Genomic DNA, 23,494 nt, shown 5'->3' on the forward strand with positions numbered 1-23,494 from the left:
ACTTCACTCCAATTAATTAATTTGAAAGAGTGATAGATAATGAAGATAAGCCACATTTGAAATGTCACAACAACCCTTTATATGGTTTGGTCGATGACAGTTATAAAATGTTACATATTCTACAATTTATAGATAAACCTTTAGAAGAAGACTTTTTTCCTTCTCATCTGTCTCCAGTGTGTGTCTCACCAAGTTCGTGTTTTCCAGGGTTGTCAGAGATCTCCATGACGTACAGCTTCAGGCCTGTGTAACTTTTCCCGATGCTGTAGATGCGGGTGATGTCGGGACACGCCTCGTTCACCGACTTCATCAACTTTGAAATAAGAAAATAACTGTTTACAGAAGTGAGATAGTGACTGTCTTATACTGCAAACTGCTCAGGACATTACAACTTTTCAAGGGATTTTGCCTTGACATAAATCAATATTTTTGTCTTTTGCCAGTGTGAACATGTTTCAGACCCCAAAAAGAGAAGGAATGTCTGCATGCCTGGTATGCAGTTTGGGCATAAAAACAGATTCTTCTCCATGCTTTCATGCCAGTGCATTGTGGGTCTTTGCAATGAAGATAGTCCTTGGGAGACAACCTTTGAAATACTTGCAGTCTTGGGATAAAATACCAGTGAGTCTAAAATGTTGCTGAGATAAACTACAAAAGCCATTAAACAAAAACTTTAAAACATACATAAACACACTCCCATCTCTTAAGCCAAGTCGCTGTTATATCGGTGCACTGATGCCTAAGGGCCTGTGTCTACAGGACGCGCTTTTCGCGCTGCCAGTACATTTCTGCAATGCATTCTCTAGGATGCACTAGCAGAGCACCTATTACAGTTTTTCACAATTGCTTAAACACATTTCCTGATAGACTACCTCACTTCTTCAAAACCCTTAACACAAATATCAAAACTCAAACACAAAATGCAGAATCCTTCACTTCTCTTGCAAAAGCACACTTTACCCTCAAAACAATGTTAACTCTTCACTAAATGGTGTTTTCTTTTCAAATGACAAACACATACATCATATGACTAGACATTTCTAGCACTCATTGAACACTGGTGTGCAGAATGGAAAACACTATAGTAGAAATGCAAACCACTATATGAATGCTTTATCAGTAGAATTATGCCTTTGCATGTTCATACACTTTCACCTACAGTAACAACAAATACTTTACGGTTTTTGCCAAATGCTAACACACATGTTGCAGAATAGTTTATTTTGCCATTTCAAACAAACACAATGAGTAGGTAGGACTGCAGTTCAAGCAATTCAGTATGTCAGTATAAACTAAGAAACAATTACAGTAAAATTAGGGAACAATGGTAAAAAAAACAGTGTTATAAGGAATTGGGTGGTTGGATTATGAATCCTTTTATGGATACCGCCTCCTGTTTGCGTCTGGCCACATCGCCTCATCAACATCACACTAAATGTCATCTTTTGAGAAGCAACAGGGAAATGATCACCTGATATCCAGTCTAAATCTCCTAATTATGGAGCGACTCAGGTTGGGCTGCACTCTCTGTCCAGGCTCCCTCATTGATAGGCCATGATCTATAACATGGTCCACTATAGTGTTCCTGTTGTATGTGTCTCCTTCTGTTGCCTTCTTTGTCCTCGTACTCCTGTCACTCTCTCTCCTCCTCTTCCCCTGACTCTTACTGTTACAGAAAGGAGCTGAGCTCACCTGGGGTCTATTTGTAGTGCTAAGGTTTAGACTGATTCAATTAGTTTAATTTTTGTGTGTTGGAGAATTTCAAACACAGTGCAAAGCATATATCGTGTATGTAGGGTTGGTGCTTTGGTTTAGGGCATAGTTACAAAAGTTAGAGGTTGTGATGCTGTGGTCATAGCAGTCACTTTTAGTGTTTACAGTATTCGGCAAAAATTGTATTTGTACCAAAATGTGCAGTCTACTGTAAATCACAGCAAACAAGAGCTCATCTCTGACCCTTCTATAGCTAACTGCATAAAAGCCTTTTGAGTTTAGAAATTTGATTGGCAGTGTGTTCTGTGTGAATACCATGAGAGAAAATGCAGGAAGAGTGTGCAAGATATAGAGAATTGTGTGTAGTGTTGTGAAAAATGTGTCTTTTGGAATGAGAATATGAGTCTAAGGCAGGAAATGTGTTTGGAGTTCAGCAGAATTGGTTAAGCAGTTGGTAAATTAGTTTCAGATTGTGCATATTGTGTCTGATGTTCCAAAAAATGTGTTTAAAAAATTGTGAAAAACTGTAAACATGCCGCTACTAGCATATCAAGAATTCACCTCGAAAACAAAATAATGACATGTCTATTGTTTGCAAATTTTGATTGAAGGACTTCCACGGACCTTCATATCCAATTCAGAGAGGTAACCGAAATGGACAAATGATTGATATGAAATTATTGGGTGTGTATTTCCCATAAACATGCACCTACTGTATGTCAGACCTGTCAAAGTTGTGTAAAACTGTGGATCTGCGTTTGTTTGTGTGGGCTGACCATCAGATGCAGGACGGTGTCTCCAAACAGCCCGCTGGTATTGGCAGCACAGTGAGGACACTACCAGCGGTGAAAGCTCCCTCATCATATTTGTGTTTTTGGTCAGACTAAGACCAGACCATACACTGTGGGCTGTCCTAAGACTTACTGCAAAACCCAGGTAGCCTTTTCAACCCGAGTGGAGTTTTATTCATAGGTTTATTCATATCTCTTGATGGCAAGGTTGTCTTGTAAATGTCCAAAACAAGTCATCTACTTCTTCAAAATCATTGTTGTGATCATCATGACTAACATATTTACATAACAAAAACTATCATACTGAGTCTTACCTTTCTCATCTCCTTGTAGTTGTGGTGTCTGAAGTCCAGTTTGTCTCTGGACTCTGTCGGCTTTGTCTGCCATGCGTAGAGATTATTTGGATCTGGGAAATGGGAAAGGTGTTTGTTACAGCGGCCAAACTTTGTAAAAAAAAATATATATTATTCCTGCAGTTGGCTTTGTGAACCTGGGAGTGTGCAGCCCAACACCTCGGCTCTTAGGCAGATGCTCCCGTCTGTCCCGTTCTGGTACCAGGTCTGTGGGTTGATGCGGATGTAGCGGGACACCGTGGAAGTGTTGAAAAGGGCGAGGACAGGTATCTCTGGATACTGGTTTCCTTCAAATTCCTGAAGCCCGAGATGTGGTCAAATGGCAAATTTCAAATAATCTTGAGAGTCTTGTGGGACAATTGATTTATTTTCTTCTAAACATTCCCTGTCCATCTCCAGTGGCAGTGGAAAATTAAATAATTGTTAAAAAAAAACCTTGGAAAGAAATATTAAGATATGTTTGTAGGAGAACTCGGCTCAACTATTTTATATCATTGAAATGAAACCAGTCTGTTACCCCATGGAAGAAATCTGCATAATTGACACTTAATGGTCAGCTGTGGCTGTGGCACACATACCTTTAAGAGACCACTCAAATAAACAAACCAAACCAAGGCCACAAAGTTCAAAACCTGTTTTGGCATATTCAATAACAACATGGCAGAGAAGTTTCGTACATTTTACCAAATCATACATGCTTGTCCCTTCTTGCCAAAAGGGAGGAGCTGCCAAATATGGGTGCACTGTTTGATTATTAATTGTTTTGAATTTATTTTCTTTTTCGAAATTTTGTATGAAACTATGTCAACTACTAACTATAACCTTCCATCCACACTGGTGACACCACACTTTCCTTTACCGACCTTTGTTGGAATGGTGGACAGCTTGTGGGTAAAGTACCCTGTAATGACTTCCCCTTTCTATTTTTCTTGACCTACATGAACCGAGATATTGCACCTGCCCCAAGAGTTTCAACCTGAAGCATTTACTAAGAGATGTAGAAAAGTAAGTATGCACATAATAGATTGAAAGGAAATTTACAGCAAACTTCCAGCCCAAGAAGCTTCATTTTTTTAATCGATAAATCAATTTAAATTTCTCTTTCATTGATTCATCTTTTAGTCTATAAATCGTCAAAATAAAGCAAAAATGCCCCAAAACAATTCTTTAAAATAAAAAAAAACATACAGCACATACTCCCAGGGTAGCATCTTCAAATTGCTCTTATGTTCCGAACAGTCAAAAAGAAAATAAATAGAAAGTACGGTGAGTCAATAATTTTTTTAATGTTCTTCTTAATGTATTTGTATTAAAATACAATTTCATAGATGAGTTGGTGCCAGCTCGAAGTGAATGGGGTGTAAACAAGTCATTTTAACATTTATTCCTGAGGAAGGATGGGAAGTTTGGGGGGTACCTTTAGGGTAAGGTTAGGGGTTAGGGATAGGGGGAACTGGGGTGAAAGGAGGGTGTGGGGGAAGTTTGGGTTAGGGTTAAGGGGGAAATCTTTTGGAATTAAATGTTATAATGACATGTCTCTTTTCTGGTAGACGGCTGGACTTGTCTCCTTGTTGGTCAGTGTCTATTTACGCCTGAAAAGCTGCTGAATGGAATGGATGATGTCCCTCTTTTTCTTCGTCCCGGTGACTCCAGACTCTGCCCCAGTTGAAGCACTGTTTTGGATCATGCGACCCATTCCACAAGATGGTGGACGGCAAAAGAGCGATGCCAGCAGGTATGTCAATGCTCCCTCAACGAATAAGTACACCTGCTCGGATGGCATGATGAAATCATTAGGGCCTAGCATCTGTTGGCGGAGGAGTTCAGGATCGGAGTAAGCCTGTTTGCTAGGTTCCACCGACTCATTCTTACTCAGCAACTGTTGCTGGAATATTCCTGTGACCTTGTCAGCCAGCAACCTAGAGAAGAGGGCAAGCGTCTCCTTGGGGATCAACTCTTCCAGACCGGTCAGTGGTGCATCAACACTCAGGACTCTGCCACCATCTTGTATCAATAGCTGCTTGGTTTTATCCAGTGAAGACTTCACCACTACTGCCATGCCCATGTCCGAGGCGTCCCATGAACCATCCCATGCACTGCCTGTACTCTGTGTATCACTGCCTTCAATTGTTTCGTGAGATTTATCATCAGTCATTATGGACAGGATGGCCGGGAGAACCCATCTTGACTCTTCCATTTCGCTGTTCTCCGGGTTGGCTTTAGCCTCTTTGTGGCAGCAGAAAAGCCTCTTCAGTTTCTCTATCAAGCTTTCTTTTAACTCCAATGCTGTGGAGGCTACTTGCTCCTCAGAAACTATGGCCATTTCTGACCGTATATTTGGCTGTGACTGGCACAATTCAGTTACACTTTGTACTACAGAGTCCAGCATTTCGGAGGCCGCGACTTCCACAAAGACCCTGTCCGGTCCTGATGAAGATGTTACTATGGTTATGCTCCCTGGGGAATACGTGAGCATGTCCTCCAGTTCCTTCAAGCTCATACTACGAAACCTCTCACATGAAAGTTCTTCGATAACCTTCTGAGGGGACACGCTCATTGGATAAGTTATTGGTGACTTCTCTGATTCTCTTTCACTCTGTTGGCTCCTGTTGGATACTCGGTCCTTGCAGTACTGAATTTTCTTATCAATATACCAGAAGCAGCCACTGTCACAAAGCTTGACGCGTTCAACACTGCCGGTGCTACACTCGTCTTCTGTTTGTCCCTTGGTCAATTTCGAGATGCCCATTTTGACGGCCATGCGTTTCAGGACTTTCCCAGCAGTGCTTTCTGTCGTCGAGTCCAATGTTTTGACGATAGTTGCGATCACACTCTCTATGACGCCCTGGAATGACTCCACCACAGTGATGCCCCCTTCCGAAGACAGGACTCTCTGCATCAGCGCGCTCCTTGGAGGTCCTACAGAGTCTGGTTTTGCCATAACACGGGAGGATCTGGAAATAAACCAACAGTTATTCATTAGCTTGATTACACTTTGAAATTCTCTTAACAAATATTTTTAACTGTTTAACTTGCATATTTCAGTAAAGTAAAGTCATGGCCTTAATCATCAACAAATAGTGTTTCCAGGCTTTACATCTTTAATAGTACCAGGTGCCCATGCTGCAGAGGCATCTTTTAATTGCTAGTTTTATCTGACCAACAGTACAAAATGTGCAAAAATATGCTATATATAAAATACAAAAATATTAAATCTAAAAATGGTTTACAACAGTGAATCTAACACTAAAGAGAGAGAGCTGTAACCAGAAAATGTTTGGCATTTTTGAATAATAAATTAACAATCAAAATTATGCTTCCACATGAGATTCCTGTTGGTCCCTCCATTTGTAATAGTTTTTAAATGCACTTCAGTATTGCTAAAGATGTTATTATTGCGGTGGAAAGATGGCCTAAAGGAAGAGGGGCCGACCAGTAACCATGAGGTCGCTGGTTTCGATCCCCGGCACCTGACTGAGGTTGTTACTTGTGATTTTAGTGGTGGCTGGTATTACATCTACAGTGCCCATCATCTCTACCATTGTTTTCCTTGAGCAAGGCACTAATAACCCTGAACTGCTCCAGGGGCGCTGTGCTATGGCTGACCCTGCGCTCTGACCCCCTCCGCAGTGTGGTAACTTGAGAGGGAATATGCAAAAAATATGAATTTCAACTCCTCCTCTTGTAAATTGACTAATAGAGATAACTTAACTTTGCCTTTTACTTATTAAACAAACAATTTTAAACATGGCTTCGACAAAGATTTAAAAGGTGGCTCTTCCTACCTGCTTTCTTTGACCTGCCTCTCGTCCTCCTTGGCATAGCCCAGTAAGCCTGATATGCCAGCTGACGCAGGCGCTGAGTCATTGACCTGTAGGCGGACCATCACGGCTGGGACTAGCAACTGGAACACAAGCTCCGACACCACTCTGACGATATTCCTAGACATCAGGGTCAGGCTATCCTGTGTCTGCTGCAGGTAAAATAAACCAGAAGAAGCTGTTTAATATCACGGGTGTAATAGACAGGACTTTCTCCTAACAACAAAAATAATGAATTCAATATCTTTAGTCTTGTAATGAATTCTGCTTTTAATTCATGAACAGAATTTGTAAATCTTTTCATATTAAATCATGGTGTGGATTAGTTATAGGCTTTCAAACAACTAGTCAAAAGAAAGTGAAACCTGAATGGTTGAGCATGTCAATTACCGTACAGTTTAATTTACAAACCACAGCAAGCCCTCAATATTGCAAATCAAGGGTAGCCTGATCTTGTAAGCCCTTAAATTCAGATATCTAAAATAGCCTGAATACAATGAGACGAGATGTGTATGAGGATTTCATGGGGTGGTGAAAAACGTTACACTTTTTATGACTGAAACTATGAGTTTTTTTCCCAGCACTTTGTAGCCTAGGTTATCTCTTATCCTACTAGATCACTTTATTTTATGATGTTCAGCCATGGGATATATCATTGACCTATTCAGTGGCGTGCACAGGTAGACACTAGGTGGTGCTTGAGCACCTGCCCTTTGCCCCCTGGACCAATCCAGTGCCCTTTTGAAATGAATTTATTTTGTTTTTAACAGCGTGTGGCCCATGCTGACATGACCATCTATAAATACTCTAAAGCTTGTGATAATAATGCCCCGATTAATACAAGTAACCTTTAAATTATTTGGTCATTCATCAATAGAAATATTGTGTTTTCTGGCTCAGAGAGAGGGACTAGTCACTAATAGGCTACCTCTCAGCCCCAGGGTCCAATGGCAGGTTAGGGTGGGCTTGCACACACACCTACTCCCCTGCCTGCCCTGCCCCACCAGCGGGGTAACATAAAAATTAATTCAGTCGAGTGTATTGTTTGCCCCCTAAGCCTCAGTTGCCAAGCTATAACTTGCATGTATTTGTCTCTGTTGTGAAGTAGCCTCTCTCATACAACACCACACAGCTGAGCATAAATTAGCCGACTGAGCTGCTTGTTAACAAGCAAGACGCTAGCCCAAATCAATATGATTTGATGACCATCACACAACTAATTCGGTTCGAGTTTTTCATTGGTAGCCTACAGCATGTGAATATCAGTAAGCTGAATATTTAGTATTGTGTAGGTTGCATTAGGCTACTTAAAACTTGCAGTAATGTATTTGCTAAATTAACAATTTCCAATCGCCTGCAGAAAAAGTAGACTTGTGCATTGTTGTAATGCCGCACAAAGTGCTGCCCCCCAAAATGTCTGTGTACGCCGTTGGACCTATTAGAACTGGGATGGATTCAAAGAGAAACAGAATGTCTGCACTTTTGCCATTCTAATAATGTTCTGTAAACAGCAGCCTAACCAAATGCAACTTCGTTTAGTTTAGTTGTATTTATTCGTCACATGTAATTTTGCACCCATGTTTTGCACCGGGCAATGCGCAGTGGAATGCTTTGTAAACAAATTAAACTCACTTGTTGCTTTGCATGACAGAAGATGAAAAGGCAGCAGTTTAAAATTACTTACCGGATCTCTCATCCTTTCCCGTATGATCGCCCACTGGCGGTCATCCAGGCTGGTGACAAAGGAGGAAAGGACGTCGGAGCTAAGTTGTCCCTCCACATCCTCACCCTCCACCTTATCGCGCAGCACTGTGTCAGCCAGAAAATGCAACGCCTCCGACCGCAGCTCATAAGTGGGTCTCTGTGAACCCACGGGGCCTCTCTGCACGGGCATGGTCTCGGTGCTACGAGTCGCGGTTGTCTTTTCCTCACCCCAGCCCTCCATGATCGCGTGAACTGTCCAGCCACAGAGTCAGCGAGGAGATAGGGTCGTGGTGGGTGGTTAGGTCGAGCAAATACTGGATTTGACCATGAGAGAGCGATGGTCGTGAAACAGTCAGGCCGAACACTGTTTTTTTTTTTTAAAGCACGCCAACCAACGATCCTTCTGTAACCTTAACCACGACTTTATTATTGTAACCATGACGACGAAGGACTCCGATGTTGTCAATGTTACAACATTACTCATTAGCCACTAGCCAGGTTGTCACTACTATAGCAATTTAAACTTGTCATGATGATGTTACTAAATATAAAGTATATTAATTTAAGAAGGTCACACTTAATAATATCGCAATATTTAACAACTTGTTCATAGTCCATTCTCTGCCATTTAACTAATATAACTTTGTCAGGGATAGCCTACATTTAATCAGTTGACAGTGCTGACTGAGTAGCCTAACCTTCAATTAGGCTATGCATTGTATTTTGCAAAAATACAACTAACTTGTAGTTGTAAATAGCCTACAATTGTTTGACAAAAGTTGTTTGCAACAATTTCCATCTGGGTGTACAATGTAGGCTATGTTTTCATGTTCCAAAAAAAAAAGAAAAGATCAAGTAGGCCTACATTATTTGAATAGAAATGCTCCGAGGAAAACTATGGTCACTGTAAATTTACCTTGTTGTTATATGACTGAAAAGTGTTTTGTTTATAAGATTGTTTTAATCTTGAAACTATGTGACGGCTGTCACACGACAGAAACGAGTAGGCCTATCAACGAGATCACACCCAAATACCTTTGGTATCAACGAGATCACACCCAAATACCTTTGGTATTTGGGTGTGATCTGGGCCTACTGCTCCTTTAAAAAGAAACTGAAGGATGTGTTGCTGACCTAATTTCATAGGCCCTACTAAACATCATACAGATAATTAATAGCCCATAGTGAACTAGGCTAATGCTGCAACTTTTGATTTTATAAAAGGCTTCTGTTATAGTGTTTGTTCGTTCGGTAAATTTGCTAACCTGTTAATCTCAGTGCGTAGTATATATATATATATATATATATATATATATATATATATATATATATATATATATATATATATATATATATATATATATATATAGCCTATATATATATATATATATATATATATATATATATATATATATATATATATAGCCTATATATATATATATATATATATATATATAGGGTGAGTTGCCCTAATGTGGGACACTGCCTAATGTGGGACACCTAAGGTCTAGAGCATTTATCTTTTATTTCTAACACATGTAAATAGATAATATTGTTGTCAAATCCAAGCAGGGGTTCCCTGTGATTGAAATCACATGAATTTACAATTTTGATTTTAAAGATAAGGGAGGGGAAACAGTCAAAAAGGAAGTAAACCATGTGAAGTCCAGAAAAAGGACAGTAACATAGGTCTGAGAGGAACTCAATGCTAAGGCTATACATGTTTCATTAACAAAACAATGTTGCCATTTGTTATCAGATTATGTTTATGATACAACTATGCATCAAAGTATGCAATACTATTGGGAAAATGTTTTAAGTTTTTTTCATCTTCAATCAATCTGTAGCTGTCCCACATTCGGAAAGGTGTTTCCAAGAGTGGGACAGCATGATTTGCCTAATCTGGGACAGTCATTTAAATTGGGGAAATACACATGCAGGAAAATCAAATGTGCAATATGAATTGTATTCAAGGTGTACAGGTATAATACTCTTATAAAGAAAGCATCCCTGAAGTAAATAGAAATAAACTCAACCCTGTGCCTAGGAAATAGTAATTTTCTCATGTCCTATGTTAACTCAATGCAATGTATTACAGGTCAGGCTATAATGGCAAAGCGCAGAGTTGGGATATGAAGCCATGCAGTGCAAGAAAAGTATTGTTCAAATTGAAACCATCAACCCTGAGTAATGTACATAAGACCATGAGTGTTAATGAGCAGATACGTTTGATTTGAATTAGTTAAGGGGATATTGTTTTTTTCTGCATAATACAGGCTGTCCCAGATTAGAGCGACACACTGTCCCAGATTAGAGCAAACCCATTTTCTTGAGCAATTTTGCACATGGACCACTAATATACGTGCCATTACTTCTCTGAGTATGATATATGAATTATTTCTTCTCTTTTAATTAGCCAACATCTTGGGGATTTCAGAATGGTATCATGTATGGGTCAAATGTATTGGCTTCATATGTTAATATCGTACATACATATATATATATATATATATATATATATATATATATATATATATATATCGAAGATAGATATCAAATTTAATTGTATCAAAGCAACCTGGCTGTGTCATGATCACCTCAATGCCACTCTGCATTGATGCCGTTCTTATTTGATATTCCAATATTTTGAAATACTAGATTTCTGTTTATGTCTTAATGTTTTATGAATCTAGATTATATGAAAGTTTTCCCTTTTTTAATTAAATTACAGGGAAAAATAACCTTTAATAGATTGATTGCTGGATAAGATGTATTTCCACTCCAGTAACTCCTTGGCTACAAGGTCAGGTACTGACTTCTTGACAATCAAGGTTCACAGTTTATTAAATCCCTGGCAAATTAAGTTTCCAAACCAGCTCGTTTGGAAAATAATCTATCTTAAAAAAAAACAAGGGCAGAAACCTAACAACATTCTTTGTCCTCCTTTTACTATGTGACCAAACTGTTGAGTTGAAGGAATGTGACGGTTGTGGGAAGGAGTTGTGATTCTCTGCTTTAGGCGTCACCACTGGTTTCTATAGGCTATAGCTTAGACTATCTGCCTGGGAGATTGCAGGTACTCTCTACTGGCATTTAAAATGTAGACATTTTAGTGTATGCACTGATACAGAGCCGCTGAGCAGGTAATATAGGTGCTCAGTGTCTCACTAATGAGTTAGTTAAAAAAAACAAAAAAGCCCAAAGCAGACTAGGCCTATTTCATTTCCCCAGAATGTCCTTGGGCACGGACGTCATCTGTTCTCATTTAGACTGGAAGAAGCTGGGTGTGGAGAATGCCTGAATCCTAGTCAAGATCAGGGAATGTCCAAGCTACTGGAATAAACTGAGCGGACAGGTGCCCAAATTCCTAAGGATTTGAATTTTGCTCATTTAAAATGAAAATACACACATTTTGAAGTCAAATGTTGCGTGTCCTCATATTTGCATTACTGCCACTGCGAGACAGCCATGCATGAATGCTGTCAAAACAACTCTCAGTGCTGCCAAACACTTAAACAAACCTCATGTATCATAAGCGCCTAAACAAATTCCAAAGGATTTGTCCAATGACGTGTAATACATTGTCAATGTTGTTTTATCCCAAACCAAGCGCTTCGAGCCGTCACCTCAATTGTTTTCATCATTGCATTGACACACTGATTGATAAAAATAATTGTGAATAGTTTATTTAGTTGCACCACTACATAACATCGTAAAGATAAGGCTTGATGTATCTTTACCAGGCTCATGGTTAACTCAATACACAGCTTTTAAAATGTTTAAAAACTGTCCAAATAATTCAGCTTTTGAACCTGCTACCTGTTGCTGTGTGGTCCTTCATGCATTTATGTTAACAATAGTCCTATATTTTGGATTTATTAACTCAGTTCAAAATGACACATTTCATGGGGAGACAATTGTTCTCACAAAGCCTACTGTAGCCTACCCCTGAAATCTTCAATAAACACGGCAAGAGCTGCCAGTTGACGTTTGTACACGCAAATAGTTGTATAGGTCCATGTTCAATAGGCCACTGCATATCTATAATAAAGTTAACCTTATAGTTATATGGCAACAAAGAACATGTGTAAAGTGAGCTTGTACATATGTGAATATGCCTAGTTAATTATAGTTAATTTAACTACCTGGTCAGCATTGCATTTTTTAATAATGTTTCCCTCTTTCAGAATAGCATATAGCCAATAACTATTTTCCTTAGAGAATCAGCAGAGATAGAGGAGGAAAAATCAAAGGAAGGGGTTATGGTGAAAATTGGTTAAAAAAAACCCTTTTCCTAAAGGAATGTCTGAAGGATTTCACATGGTGATGCAAAATCAAAAACACAATGAACTGTATGATCTGTAAAATCTGTTGTCAGTGTGGTCCAAAACATGCTGGCAATACACTATCAGTAGGCCTAATATAGTTAAAATTGGGAAAATGTGAATAGATGCGTTCAAGGTCCATTTAATGTTTCCCTTAACATTTTGAGTTAGGGGCGCCAGTGCAACTAGTAAAACAAGTTTGTCTGGTGCCCTGGTATTGATCTTTGAAAGGGTGTGCTTGCATTATTATGCCAGTATCATTATATTAGTTGAAAATGGTCTTAAAACGGCGATATTATTGCTTATCGCAATAATTTTTGGGGCAATTAATCGCCAAGCAAAATGTGTTTTCGTGACAGGCCTATGCACATTACGAGCATTGTGAGCCCTCAAGGAAGTAATACATTTAGAAACTAAACTCTAGCACAGAGAAATGTGGTTAAATGTGCAGTGACATGGCACAATCCATGTGTTGTTTCCATTACACACGCCCTTAAGTCCCTATTCCACACCATCTGCATCTTCGGAAACATCACTGATGATGTCAGAGAAGTTTTCTTTTTGGCTCCTTCCACCCCCTTAGTTTAAATAGTGGCACACAGCAAACAGGTGTCACATCTTTACCTGGGATCCTGTTAACAACATCAGAGGTGCCAGCAGTCCATCTGAGATAAAACTACTCTACAAGATCTTCTTTTCAAGGACCTGCACATCTTTGTGCATTTTAACCCAATTTTACCCATCACTAGAACTGAACACAAGAGCTACAGGTAGGCTAAAACAATGTCCATGCAATACCTTAATATCTATTCATAAATTAATGCAGTGGAATAATAAATGGTGTTATGTTGTTGAAATGTTATATGCTAACAGTTATCCATGGAATATATGTTTCTCTATTTGATTTAGTATACTCTGTTTTGTAATCAACTATTACATAAAATATGGTATGGTACAAGTAGTTATTTAATGAATTAATCCCTTTCATAAATATCAAGAACAATTCATAATTAATTGCATCTAATCCACATCATGAGCATTTTTGTAATTGTATGAACAGTATATATAATAAATATACTTAGATATAAAAGTTATATCGATATAAGTCAAGAGCATTTACCATTTATATCCTAAATTATAATTTTAATTGTTCAACAGCATTCACAAAATAAGCACTTCAGGCTTAATTACAAATATGTAAGGCATGTGCAATATTGGTAAATTAATGGTAACATTACATTACAACACAACATTTTAAATTTGTATGGCAATGAATATCTAACATAATTATGTAAATTAATCACACTTTTGAAAAATTAGGTATTGGTTTTCTAATGGTATAGCCTATGTTGGTCCGTCTCAGTTTCTGCACAATACCCAAAGAGAGTAACTTACCACAGAATGTTTGTAGAATGTTTGTGGATGCAGTTTGTTGAAGAACCTTGACATTAGGCTTATGGCTATTGAGTATTATGTTCAGCAAAACACTTTGCCTTGAACACTTTTTTCCTGAGCACACCTGTAACACTCTCTGCTACAACAAAACAAATTGTAAATGAACCGCCCCACTGTATTAATTACATGAATAATTTTACTATCTAGGTATGGACAACAGACTGGTTCTCACCGTCCTTTTTGTGACACTGTCCTGGATATCCTCGGGCACCTATGCACAAACGGCAGCACCGGTAACGGGAGCAGCAACCGCAGCACCGGTAACAGCAGCACCGGTAACGGGAGCAGCAACCGCAGCACCGGTAACAGGAGCAGCAACCGCAGCACCGGTAACAGGAGCACCGGTAACGGGAGCAGCAACCGCAGCACCGGTAACAGCAGCACCGGTAACGGGAGCACTAACCGCAGCACCGGTAACAGCAGCACCGGTAACGGGAGCAGCAACCGCAGCACCGGTAACAGCAGCACCGGTAACGGGAGCACTAACCGCAGCACCGGTAACAGGAGCACCGGTAACGGGAGCAGCAACCGCAGCACCGGTAACAGCAGCACCGGTAACGGGAGCACCGGTAACGGGAGCACCGGTAACGGGAGCAGCAACAGCAGCACCGGTAACAGCAGCACCGGTAACGGGAGCAGCAACCGCAGCACCGGTAACGGGAGCAGCAACCGCAGCAGCAACCGCAGCAACAGTCTCAACTGCTGCTCCCGCCGTCGTGACCAACATCACAGTGGTAACTCTTCAGGTGAGTGATGGCAAAAAACTAACAAATAAGTAAATACAATGAGCTTAGTGGGATACAATACAACAGAATAGAAACAAGTCAAGTCACCTTAATTGATGGTGTTGAACAAAGAGCACATTTCCCATCCACTTAATTGTGTATTATTTCCCCTACAGGCAGCCATTGATAACACAGGATGCGGGTCCCAGCAGCTCTGTGCGGCGGAGCCCTCTGAGTGCACTCCCTCAGTGGCGGGCTCATGTTTCTTCCTTTCTGCTAAGCATCAGAGTGGTAACAACTTTGACTTTGGGCTCTCAGGAGAGTCAGACGGATACATCTCTGCCACCCTGTCAACTGACAGCACACTGGTATGTCAGGTTCTGTCACTCACTCCTCAAGTACCACTGGTTCTACTACCCCAGAGCCGATCACACTGTTTGTTGGAAGTCTACTGTGTAAACAAGTGATATTTACCGTTTATTTTCTTGCACCACAGGGAGGAAACGACTCAACATACGTGTGTGCAAACAACAATGGTGTAGTAAACTTCTTTAGTACTGTCCTCAACAACGGTGCGCTGACTGTAACAGATGTGAGTTTGTGTTTCCTCTGACTAGTGGTGGGGGTAGAGTGTGGCACTATACATAAGCCTGTTTGAGCTCACTTTCCTCTGCAGTTGGGGATGCTCTTTTTGTTGGACTTCCCCTCCCCAAAAATATGAACAGCAGCAAAAACCTTTTTTTGTCTACACATTAAATACTGAAAAGTCACTGAGCAGTAAATGGTCAAAACATTATACTTAATATGCATGGTCTTTTAATACCAGTTGGATGAATTCATTATTAACACTCATTGCCTTCCCTTTCTAGCTGCCTGTGAACTCTGTGAGAGGCAGAGTCAATGGAAGAACAATCCAATGTACATTTGCTGCCACCATACCGACCCCAATAACCAGAGCAACACCTGTCACACTCTCAGTCGGCACTGGAGATTTCAACAGCAGTAAGCGTATACATCAGTTACATATTAACACACCATTGTATGCATGTTCAACAGTCAACTAAGACACACTGTCTTTTGCTTGCGCTCACAGCCACCGGTGCCCTAGGAGCCCCCTCTGCCCAACTACGAAGCAACATTGCAGACCTGGCAAATCCTATGACCAATGTCACCAATCTGATTGCCTCCAACACGACCACTGCTTCCCCTATGACCACTGCCAACGCCATTACACTCCAGCAATCACTGACACAAGGTAAGCAATGCATAAGAGAAAGGGTTGTTTTCCTTGAGAGAGCAAGTCATCCAAAACAATTGCTGGAAACTATATGTGTATCTACAATGCCTAACACTGTATGTTTGCTTCCCCATTATCCTCTATAGTTCTGCTGATAACTATGGGTCTGCTGGGACTGGCTGCGCTTTAAAGAGGACCTATTATACTACTTTTCTGGTCTTAATTTCTTGTTTTACACTGCTATAGAGCAACCTGACACGAATCACATCACAAAAAACTATGTAGATTTTCGGGAAGCTCTTTCTCTTATTTTGGCGATCCAGCACATCCTGTCAACACTTGAGTGTGTGTGCTTCGACAATCTCCGCTCCCTCCGCCTGTGCATCGGCCATCTCCGCTACCCTCCCCCCCCTCTTGCAAACCCCACTCCGTTGTGATTGGTTACCTTCCTTCCGGAACACTTTCAGTGGCGGGAAGCGCGAGCATGGACCTATAAAGGCGCGAGGCAGACGCGAACAGGGAAGTGACAGCATTACCATACATGGAAACATCCGCGTGGTCACGTCACAAATTTTTATGCGACGTCACGAATTATGAAAGGGTAGACCGCTTTGAAGACGTGACTTCTCGACTGGCTAGAATAGTGTTTAGTGCTCTGCACAGACACCCCAGACGGTCAGCAGGGAATACGTCGAAATGCATGTAAGTCATTATTTGATAATTTAGTATGGTTAAGCATGACTATGAATCATCATAGCAACGTTTATAGGTCATAAAAGTCAAAAAGCATCATAGGTCCTCTTTAAGGAAACTGAAAACCTCCAGTGGTCAAGACAAGAAAACAATAACTTCCCTTGTCACGTACACCACTTGCTACTGAATATTTAACAGGAGATTTAACAGATTTACTATACTCAGTCGATCACAGATTATCAGGATAATGCTTAATTTTGTATCAACTCACTGCAGATGAAAGGTGGTCACTGTTCCAAAGCTGTCTGGCTGCTTTCACATCTGTTATGGGCTCAGAAACAAAAGAACAATTCTTTTTGAAGTTTTTTTTAATTTAATGTTGTGTGGAATCCATTTTGTTTGTTTTGTTAACATAGGACAGCTGGATGTCTGTCCTATGAGTTACTTATTTGCAAGAAAACCCATTGACTCTCTGCCCCAGATTATCTCTGAATGGCTAGACTAGGGTACAAATGAGAAGCACTCTTACAATTAGATAGAATTAAGAGTCATCAAATATAAATGTATCAGTACCTGGATTTCACTGGGTGACATCATGCCTTATACAAAGTTTGGGTTTGGGGTATGGTTACCTTTTAAGCCCACTTCACTATTGTAAAACAAAAAGTCCATGGTAGCCAATGGCGTGGAGCCATCAAGTTAATAAACTGTAATGCCAGTAAAACAATCTGTCAACATTGCATGGATGTCAAAACCATTTTTCAAAAATCTGAGAAACTATATATATCACTTTTTGTTAACCATGATATACTCTTTTGTTTACCATCAGAGTAGGTAGATGTGGCCCTGTATTTTACTTTGTGTGTGTGTGTGTGTGTGTGTGTGTGTGTGTGTGTGTGTGTGTGTGTGTGTGTGTGTGTGTGTGTGTGTGTGTGTGTGTGTGACTGCACATTCATGTATGTGTTTTAGGTCTATTGTGGTACATGATATGTCACATGTCACTCATAACAATTCTAGCAAATACCAGACATGTGTTTACATACATCATGTTATAATTAGTATTACGTTATTCTCTTTTGTGTGAATGTACATATTGTTAATGCTTCAACTATGTTTTTACAATGAAGCCTTCGTTGGCTGATATTTTCATGTGTATGTGCAAACTTACACATGCAAATGAGCCGTTGCTCATGAAGAATGCTATATATGATACCAAATGTTGGTTAACAGATTTTGCACATTGCATTTGTAACATCAGAGTGTATAACATGTTTTTGAAATAAATATTGTATTCTAAATGATCTATGTTCCTGGCGTTAATGGGTTTTCCCTTATTATTGACAGACAGAAAACACTTCACTGTTTCACAAATAAGCAGATCCAAAGATCAGAATCTGAACATTTAGCAGAGTTTAGGTGACAGAAATAGCAGATTTAGAGTCATGATTATGGACAATATGCTTGTTATGTTGTTGTTGGCCAGCCCATTGTATAAGCCTGCTATAGGATAGTTAGGCCTAAACCTGTTTCTTCAGGTTTGGTAAGCCAATAGGCCTACAATATCCAATTTGATTGGATGAGAGGAATTCTAGTGCTGAAAACAATACTTGACAGAGCAGGAAGCTTGTGACTGTAAGTGGTTTGAACATAACAGACCAGCTTCTAAGTTGAAATGTAAAGTCAGGAACATTGTTAAAGGGATAATTCAGTATTCCCATGGTTGGCAGGGGAAGTAGCCTAGCCTACTTAGTTAGTGTTGAATTATGGACTATGGACTATGGAGATGGGGATCAGTGCAGACGCTAAGAAGGTTGCTGCAGCATTGTAGGCTACTGTTATAGACAGTGCCGGAAGTACTACGTTTTTTCTCAACATAAATGCTTAAACATAAATGACCGACCCTTCAATTGTAGCCCACGCTAAACTGTTTTTCTTCTCCCTTCTGCAACATAAGGCATACAAGGCTGGCTTCTGTTATAGTGAGCCTATACTTCTCCCCCAAACTCCTTAAAATGATAGTGCTGACCGCCATCTCCATAAGGTAGCACAATATGCCAAAGTACCCAATAGAACCCCACTTCAAAAAAACTGAACTATCCCTAGAGACATAAGAGTTCAGGTGGTGTATGATGGAATAGAAGAACTTTGCACTCACAGCCTCTTCTGTCCCGTTCATACACGGCTTCCAGACCAGCGTGTCGTTACTGAACTGCACCTTGAAGGTGTACACCAGGTCCCAGCTGTAAGTGAACAAGACACATGCAGTTACACATGTCCAAAATAGGATCCCAACCACCAGAAAAATAAACGATATACATATCCGTCATGTTTCTGAATACAGTCTATAAATAAATATTTCCTGGGGTCCAGGGAGCAAAAACAAGGGAGGCAAAGGGAATCTTGGTATTTTTTACAAAATATAGGCCTATAGGCCTACCGAAATAAGCAGTTTTGTGATGTTGTTTTGTATTATAAGATTTGTATTTAAACAAAGGGTAGGATGCAGCACGGACCTCCAGATAGAGGCGCGACCCTGCAGGATGACGCCAGTGAAGCGGGTCAGTCGCAGAGCGTCAACTTCCAGCCACTGCTTCTTGTCTCTGTACTGGGCACACCAGGCTCCATCGTAGATATCACCGTCTTCTATCCCAGACTGCAACACACACACACACACACACACACACACACACACACACACACACACACACACACACACACACACACAAAACACAACAATACTGTTGCTCTGTGGTTTGGAATAAAGGCTTAATATATTATTATTTTGAGTTGCTTCCAGTCTGGCTGTTTACCTGGATGTTGAGGCGGCCGCGGTGAGGGCCCAGGCCTCTGCGCTTATAGGACGATGCTCTCAACTGAGTGTCTTTCACCTTCAGAGACTCCAGACCCAGTGGAGGACATTCTGACATATAGTCAACAGGGATTTAAATTCACCATTCAAATAGTATTATACTCTGACAGCAGAGGGCAAAGTATCACATTAAGAGTGATTTGTGATGGTGGGAAAGTGTGATGGTGTTAAAAGATTCGCATTTTGGGCGTTATATTTAGTTGTGTCATCAATAGCCTACATTACAACTTAACACATTTTTCACATTTAAGTAACATAACTATGACTGCAGTAAAATACGTCAAACAAACATTGATGGATTTACAAATAATCCAAAAAGCAAACAGAAAGAGAAGTGAAAAGGACAGCAGGCAGGACAAAGAGAAAATGGACAATTCTCTTATAAAAGGTGACATTTCTTTAAATAATAATAATAATAATTGCTTGGATTTATATAGCGCCTTTCATGATACTCAAAGCGCTTTACAGGGTTCCAGACAATTCGTTCACACACAGTCATACTGGTGGTGGTAAACTACCATAGTAGCCACAGCTGCCCTGGGGCAGACTGACAGAAGCGAGGCTGCCATTCAGCGCCATCGGCCCCTCCGACCACCACCTCAAACATACAGCAGTCATACACATTCACACGAGGCAAGGTGGGTGAAGTGTCTTGCCCAGGGACACAACAACCATGACACAGGTGGCCGGGCTGGGATCGAACCGCCAACCCTTGGATCATTGGCCAACCAGCTTAACCACCTGAGCCACAGTCGCCCAAGGAGTCCTCTACTGAAACCTTCAGAGCCTCAGACAGAGTCTTATTGTCTGGAGGGTTCAGCTCAGCTCAAACGGCCTCTTCCTGCTGCAGGAAGCTTTATGGCTGCTAAAACGTCTCAGGTCAAAGTATGGTAACAGCATAAATGCATTCTAAATGTAGGTGACATTTTCTCTAAAGACCCTTCCCGTCTTTCCCCTTGAAGTCCAGCTGGATTTGATTTTGGTGGAATCATGCCAAGCCACATAATTCTAAAACTGCTGTGCCAGAGAGACTTTGCAACAACAACAACAAAGATAAGTAAATTCTATTTATCTATACACTGAGGCAGTTCACAACCCAGGTGATTATCTGGGTAAACGGTACATTCCACAAGAAGATACAATACATCAAAGGGTTTGTTTGTGTGGGAGCAAAACCTCTAAAAAATTGGTGGATTTGTGGGGGAGTGGCATTATTGAGTGTCTTTATTGTTCTCTGCTTGAAACTTTCATCTAAATGCAGAGAATGACTCATACTCAAACAAACCTATGAAATTAGATATGTCTTAGCAACCTTGTCCCATCAACCTCTATCTCAGCCTTTGCATCCATTCCACCAAATCTCCTTTTTCATTTCCCCTCTTTAAAGGACCCACAAAGGGATGGCTCATCTTAGAAACGTGCCCCGCCCTCAGAGTTTCCTCTGCATGGGTTCCTAGATGTGACGTCATCTGGCTTCAAAGTCGCTATTCCTTATTCAAAGTGAGCGCTGTCTTTGAAGCAGTTCTGACTGTGCAAAATGCAACTGAGTCAAACTCTTGAACTATGTAATATCTATTACATATTGCAATCATATTGCTGTGGATGGGGATGTCTAGCCTGCTGTGGCCCTTGGATAAGCGGTTTAAGAGGAATAAGAGGAACTATATTTAGCAATTCTGCTTCTTTCTCCTCATGATGCAGAAGAACATAAAGGGCTTTCTGAACGACCACATGCTACATCAACTCTACCAAACACAGATCTTGTTCCATGCCAAACCTTCCACCATACAGTATATAATAAAATCTGACGAGGCGTGCCGGTGTCATCCTGCCAAGAGTCAAATAATGAACTATTAGTTAGTTAGAAAAACCACATCTTCCTTTCACGCTGCACGGAAATTTGCAATTTCTTCACCTAATCAAGTAACAGGTAATATTAGAAGTTTCTACTGTCACTACCTTGCTTCCCAGGTGGAAAGTTTACTTTTCTGGCATATCGCTCACAGCTAATAGCTAATAGCTCCAGCGCTGGCTGACAAGCCTGAATGGACTTTAATGGGCATCAGCTCTGATTTGACATGACATGACAAATTGCTTACTAAGCATTTATTTCCAGCCCAGCTCCGCAAGCTAATCTCTGCTTCGACTTTTCCCTGTGTATACACATTTGGCTATACACACACACACACACACACGCACAAACACTTCCTCTGTTCCGTTGGCTCATGTTGTGGGCACACACAGACACACACATAGGCTGATGTATGCATGCAGCTTGTATACAAACAAATGTATAACATTAATTATGTATATGCACACACCCACACATCTACATTTACATAGGCATGTGTATATACTTTTTCTTAATGCCTAGGTATTCTCACCCAGGAACAACAGCTTGTGTAAAACACTACCACTTGTGTCCAAAGGGGGTGCAGTAGTTAACACAAACTGAAAGTTCCTCGGAGCAAAACTCAAACTTAACTATTAAACTTTCCCTCAGTCATATCAGTCAAAGTATCACCTATCTCACAATGTTATGCAGGCCACAGATTAAGTCACTACAGATGTCCCCTATAATTGTATAGCAATATTTCCAATGTTCAGCAGCATGAAAGAGGTCAAGATGCTCCCAGTCTCCTCATGAACGGTGAACAGAGATTTGTTAGTAGTGCAGCTTGTGATTTGGGCAGATTGATTTCTTTATTTTACACACAATTAGATACAAAGTATGTACTGCATGGGATGCACATTAATCAGATATCTAGTGTTTAATTAGCAAATAGTTGTATAGTTTGTTTGGTGCTTTCCTGGATGGGTTTGCCTCAGCTGACCATCCAGTGTGTCCCAGTGATCTTCAACCTCCCAATTTAACCTTTTAAAGTTGGTCTATGGGTGCAAACCTGAGGCCACTTGAATTGTCAAGACACAGCAAACCCTGCAGTGAAAGAGCTTCAAACTATTTGCAGCTAATATTTGGCCCATGTCTGACTGACATACTGTATACGACAGGACTTATGCCCATACATACCTGGGACTGTCTCCGTGGCAACTGACTTGCTCACACTTTGCTTGAGCAGAGGTTTGGTTTTCTTAACAACCTTTGGCTTCTTGGTGATGAGTTTGGGGTTCTTCTTCTTTATCGTTTTTTTGGGCTTCTTTGCCACCTTAACGCTCCTGGTGGACCTCCTCTCTACAAACGTGCACACACCATATAACAGCTTTCAAACCTGAGAGTGCTTTCATGTAGAATTATGCTGAGCTGCGGATATTTACACAATAGCCATGATGTGGCTGCAGTAACAGCTCCAGTAAGTATATGGATGAATTAACAGTTCACTCCTCAAAAACACAATTGGTTTTGAGGAGTGTGAAACTAGTAAATAATTAGATAGGCCGCTTAATAAAAGCTTTTTTTTCAAAGTGCATTTGGGTTAATTAGCACAACTGCTTTCCAGTAAATCCTTCCAATCGCACATTTCCTAAAGCTATATGATCTCAATATGAACAATAAAGGCCTTTAAATAATATTGTAAGCATTTTGTAGAGATTAAGAATTTGATCAGTGTACTCTCACATAGAGTGCAGAAATATTATGTTTCCATAGTGGTTTAAAAAGAAGATCTAATTTAAAAAGATATCCACTCACCCAATTCCAAAGGACCCTCCTCTTCTTTCTCAGGGATTTTTCTTGACACTGCTCTTCCTGCCGTTCTATTGGTGTGTTCAGTCAGACGGTCAGTAGTTGTGGTTATGGGAGGTCTATGAGTTGTTGACTTGGTTGTGAATGCTGTGGTGTGAACCTCAT

General features: G+C 40.5%; 1 protein-coding gene across 1 annotated transcript in view; it reads right to left on the reverse strand.

Annotated features, from left to right (window-relative positions):
* The window catches only part of LOC307256960 (putative carboxypeptidase X1), a gene marked incomplete at both ends in the record, with an annotated part of 28,189 nt that extends 4,695 nt beyond the window's left edge, over positions 1-23,494 (reverse strand). The window contains 8 exons of the mRNA XM_080036075.1: positions 190-313; positions 2,819-2,910; positions 2,995-3,154; positions 18,973-19,057; positions 19,331-19,470; positions 19,628-19,737; positions 22,718-22,879; positions 23,464-23,494. Coding sequence (XP_079892201.1) covers positions 190-313; positions 2,819-2,910; positions 2,995-3,154; positions 18,973-19,057; positions 19,331-19,470; positions 19,628-19,737; positions 22,718-22,879; positions 23,464-23,494 — 904 coding nt within the window. The remainder of the gene's footprint in view (positions 1-189; positions 314-2,818; positions 2,911-2,994; positions 3,155-18,972; positions 19,058-19,330; positions 19,471-19,627; positions 19,738-22,717; positions 22,880-23,463) is intronic.

This window comes from Ammodytes marinus (assembly GCF_949987685.1).
Source record: "Ammodytes marinus genome assembly, chromosome: 10".
Classification (NCBI taxonomy): domain Eukaryota; kingdom Metazoa; phylum Chordata; class Actinopteri; order Uranoscopiformes; family Ammodytidae; genus Ammodytes; species Ammodytes marinus.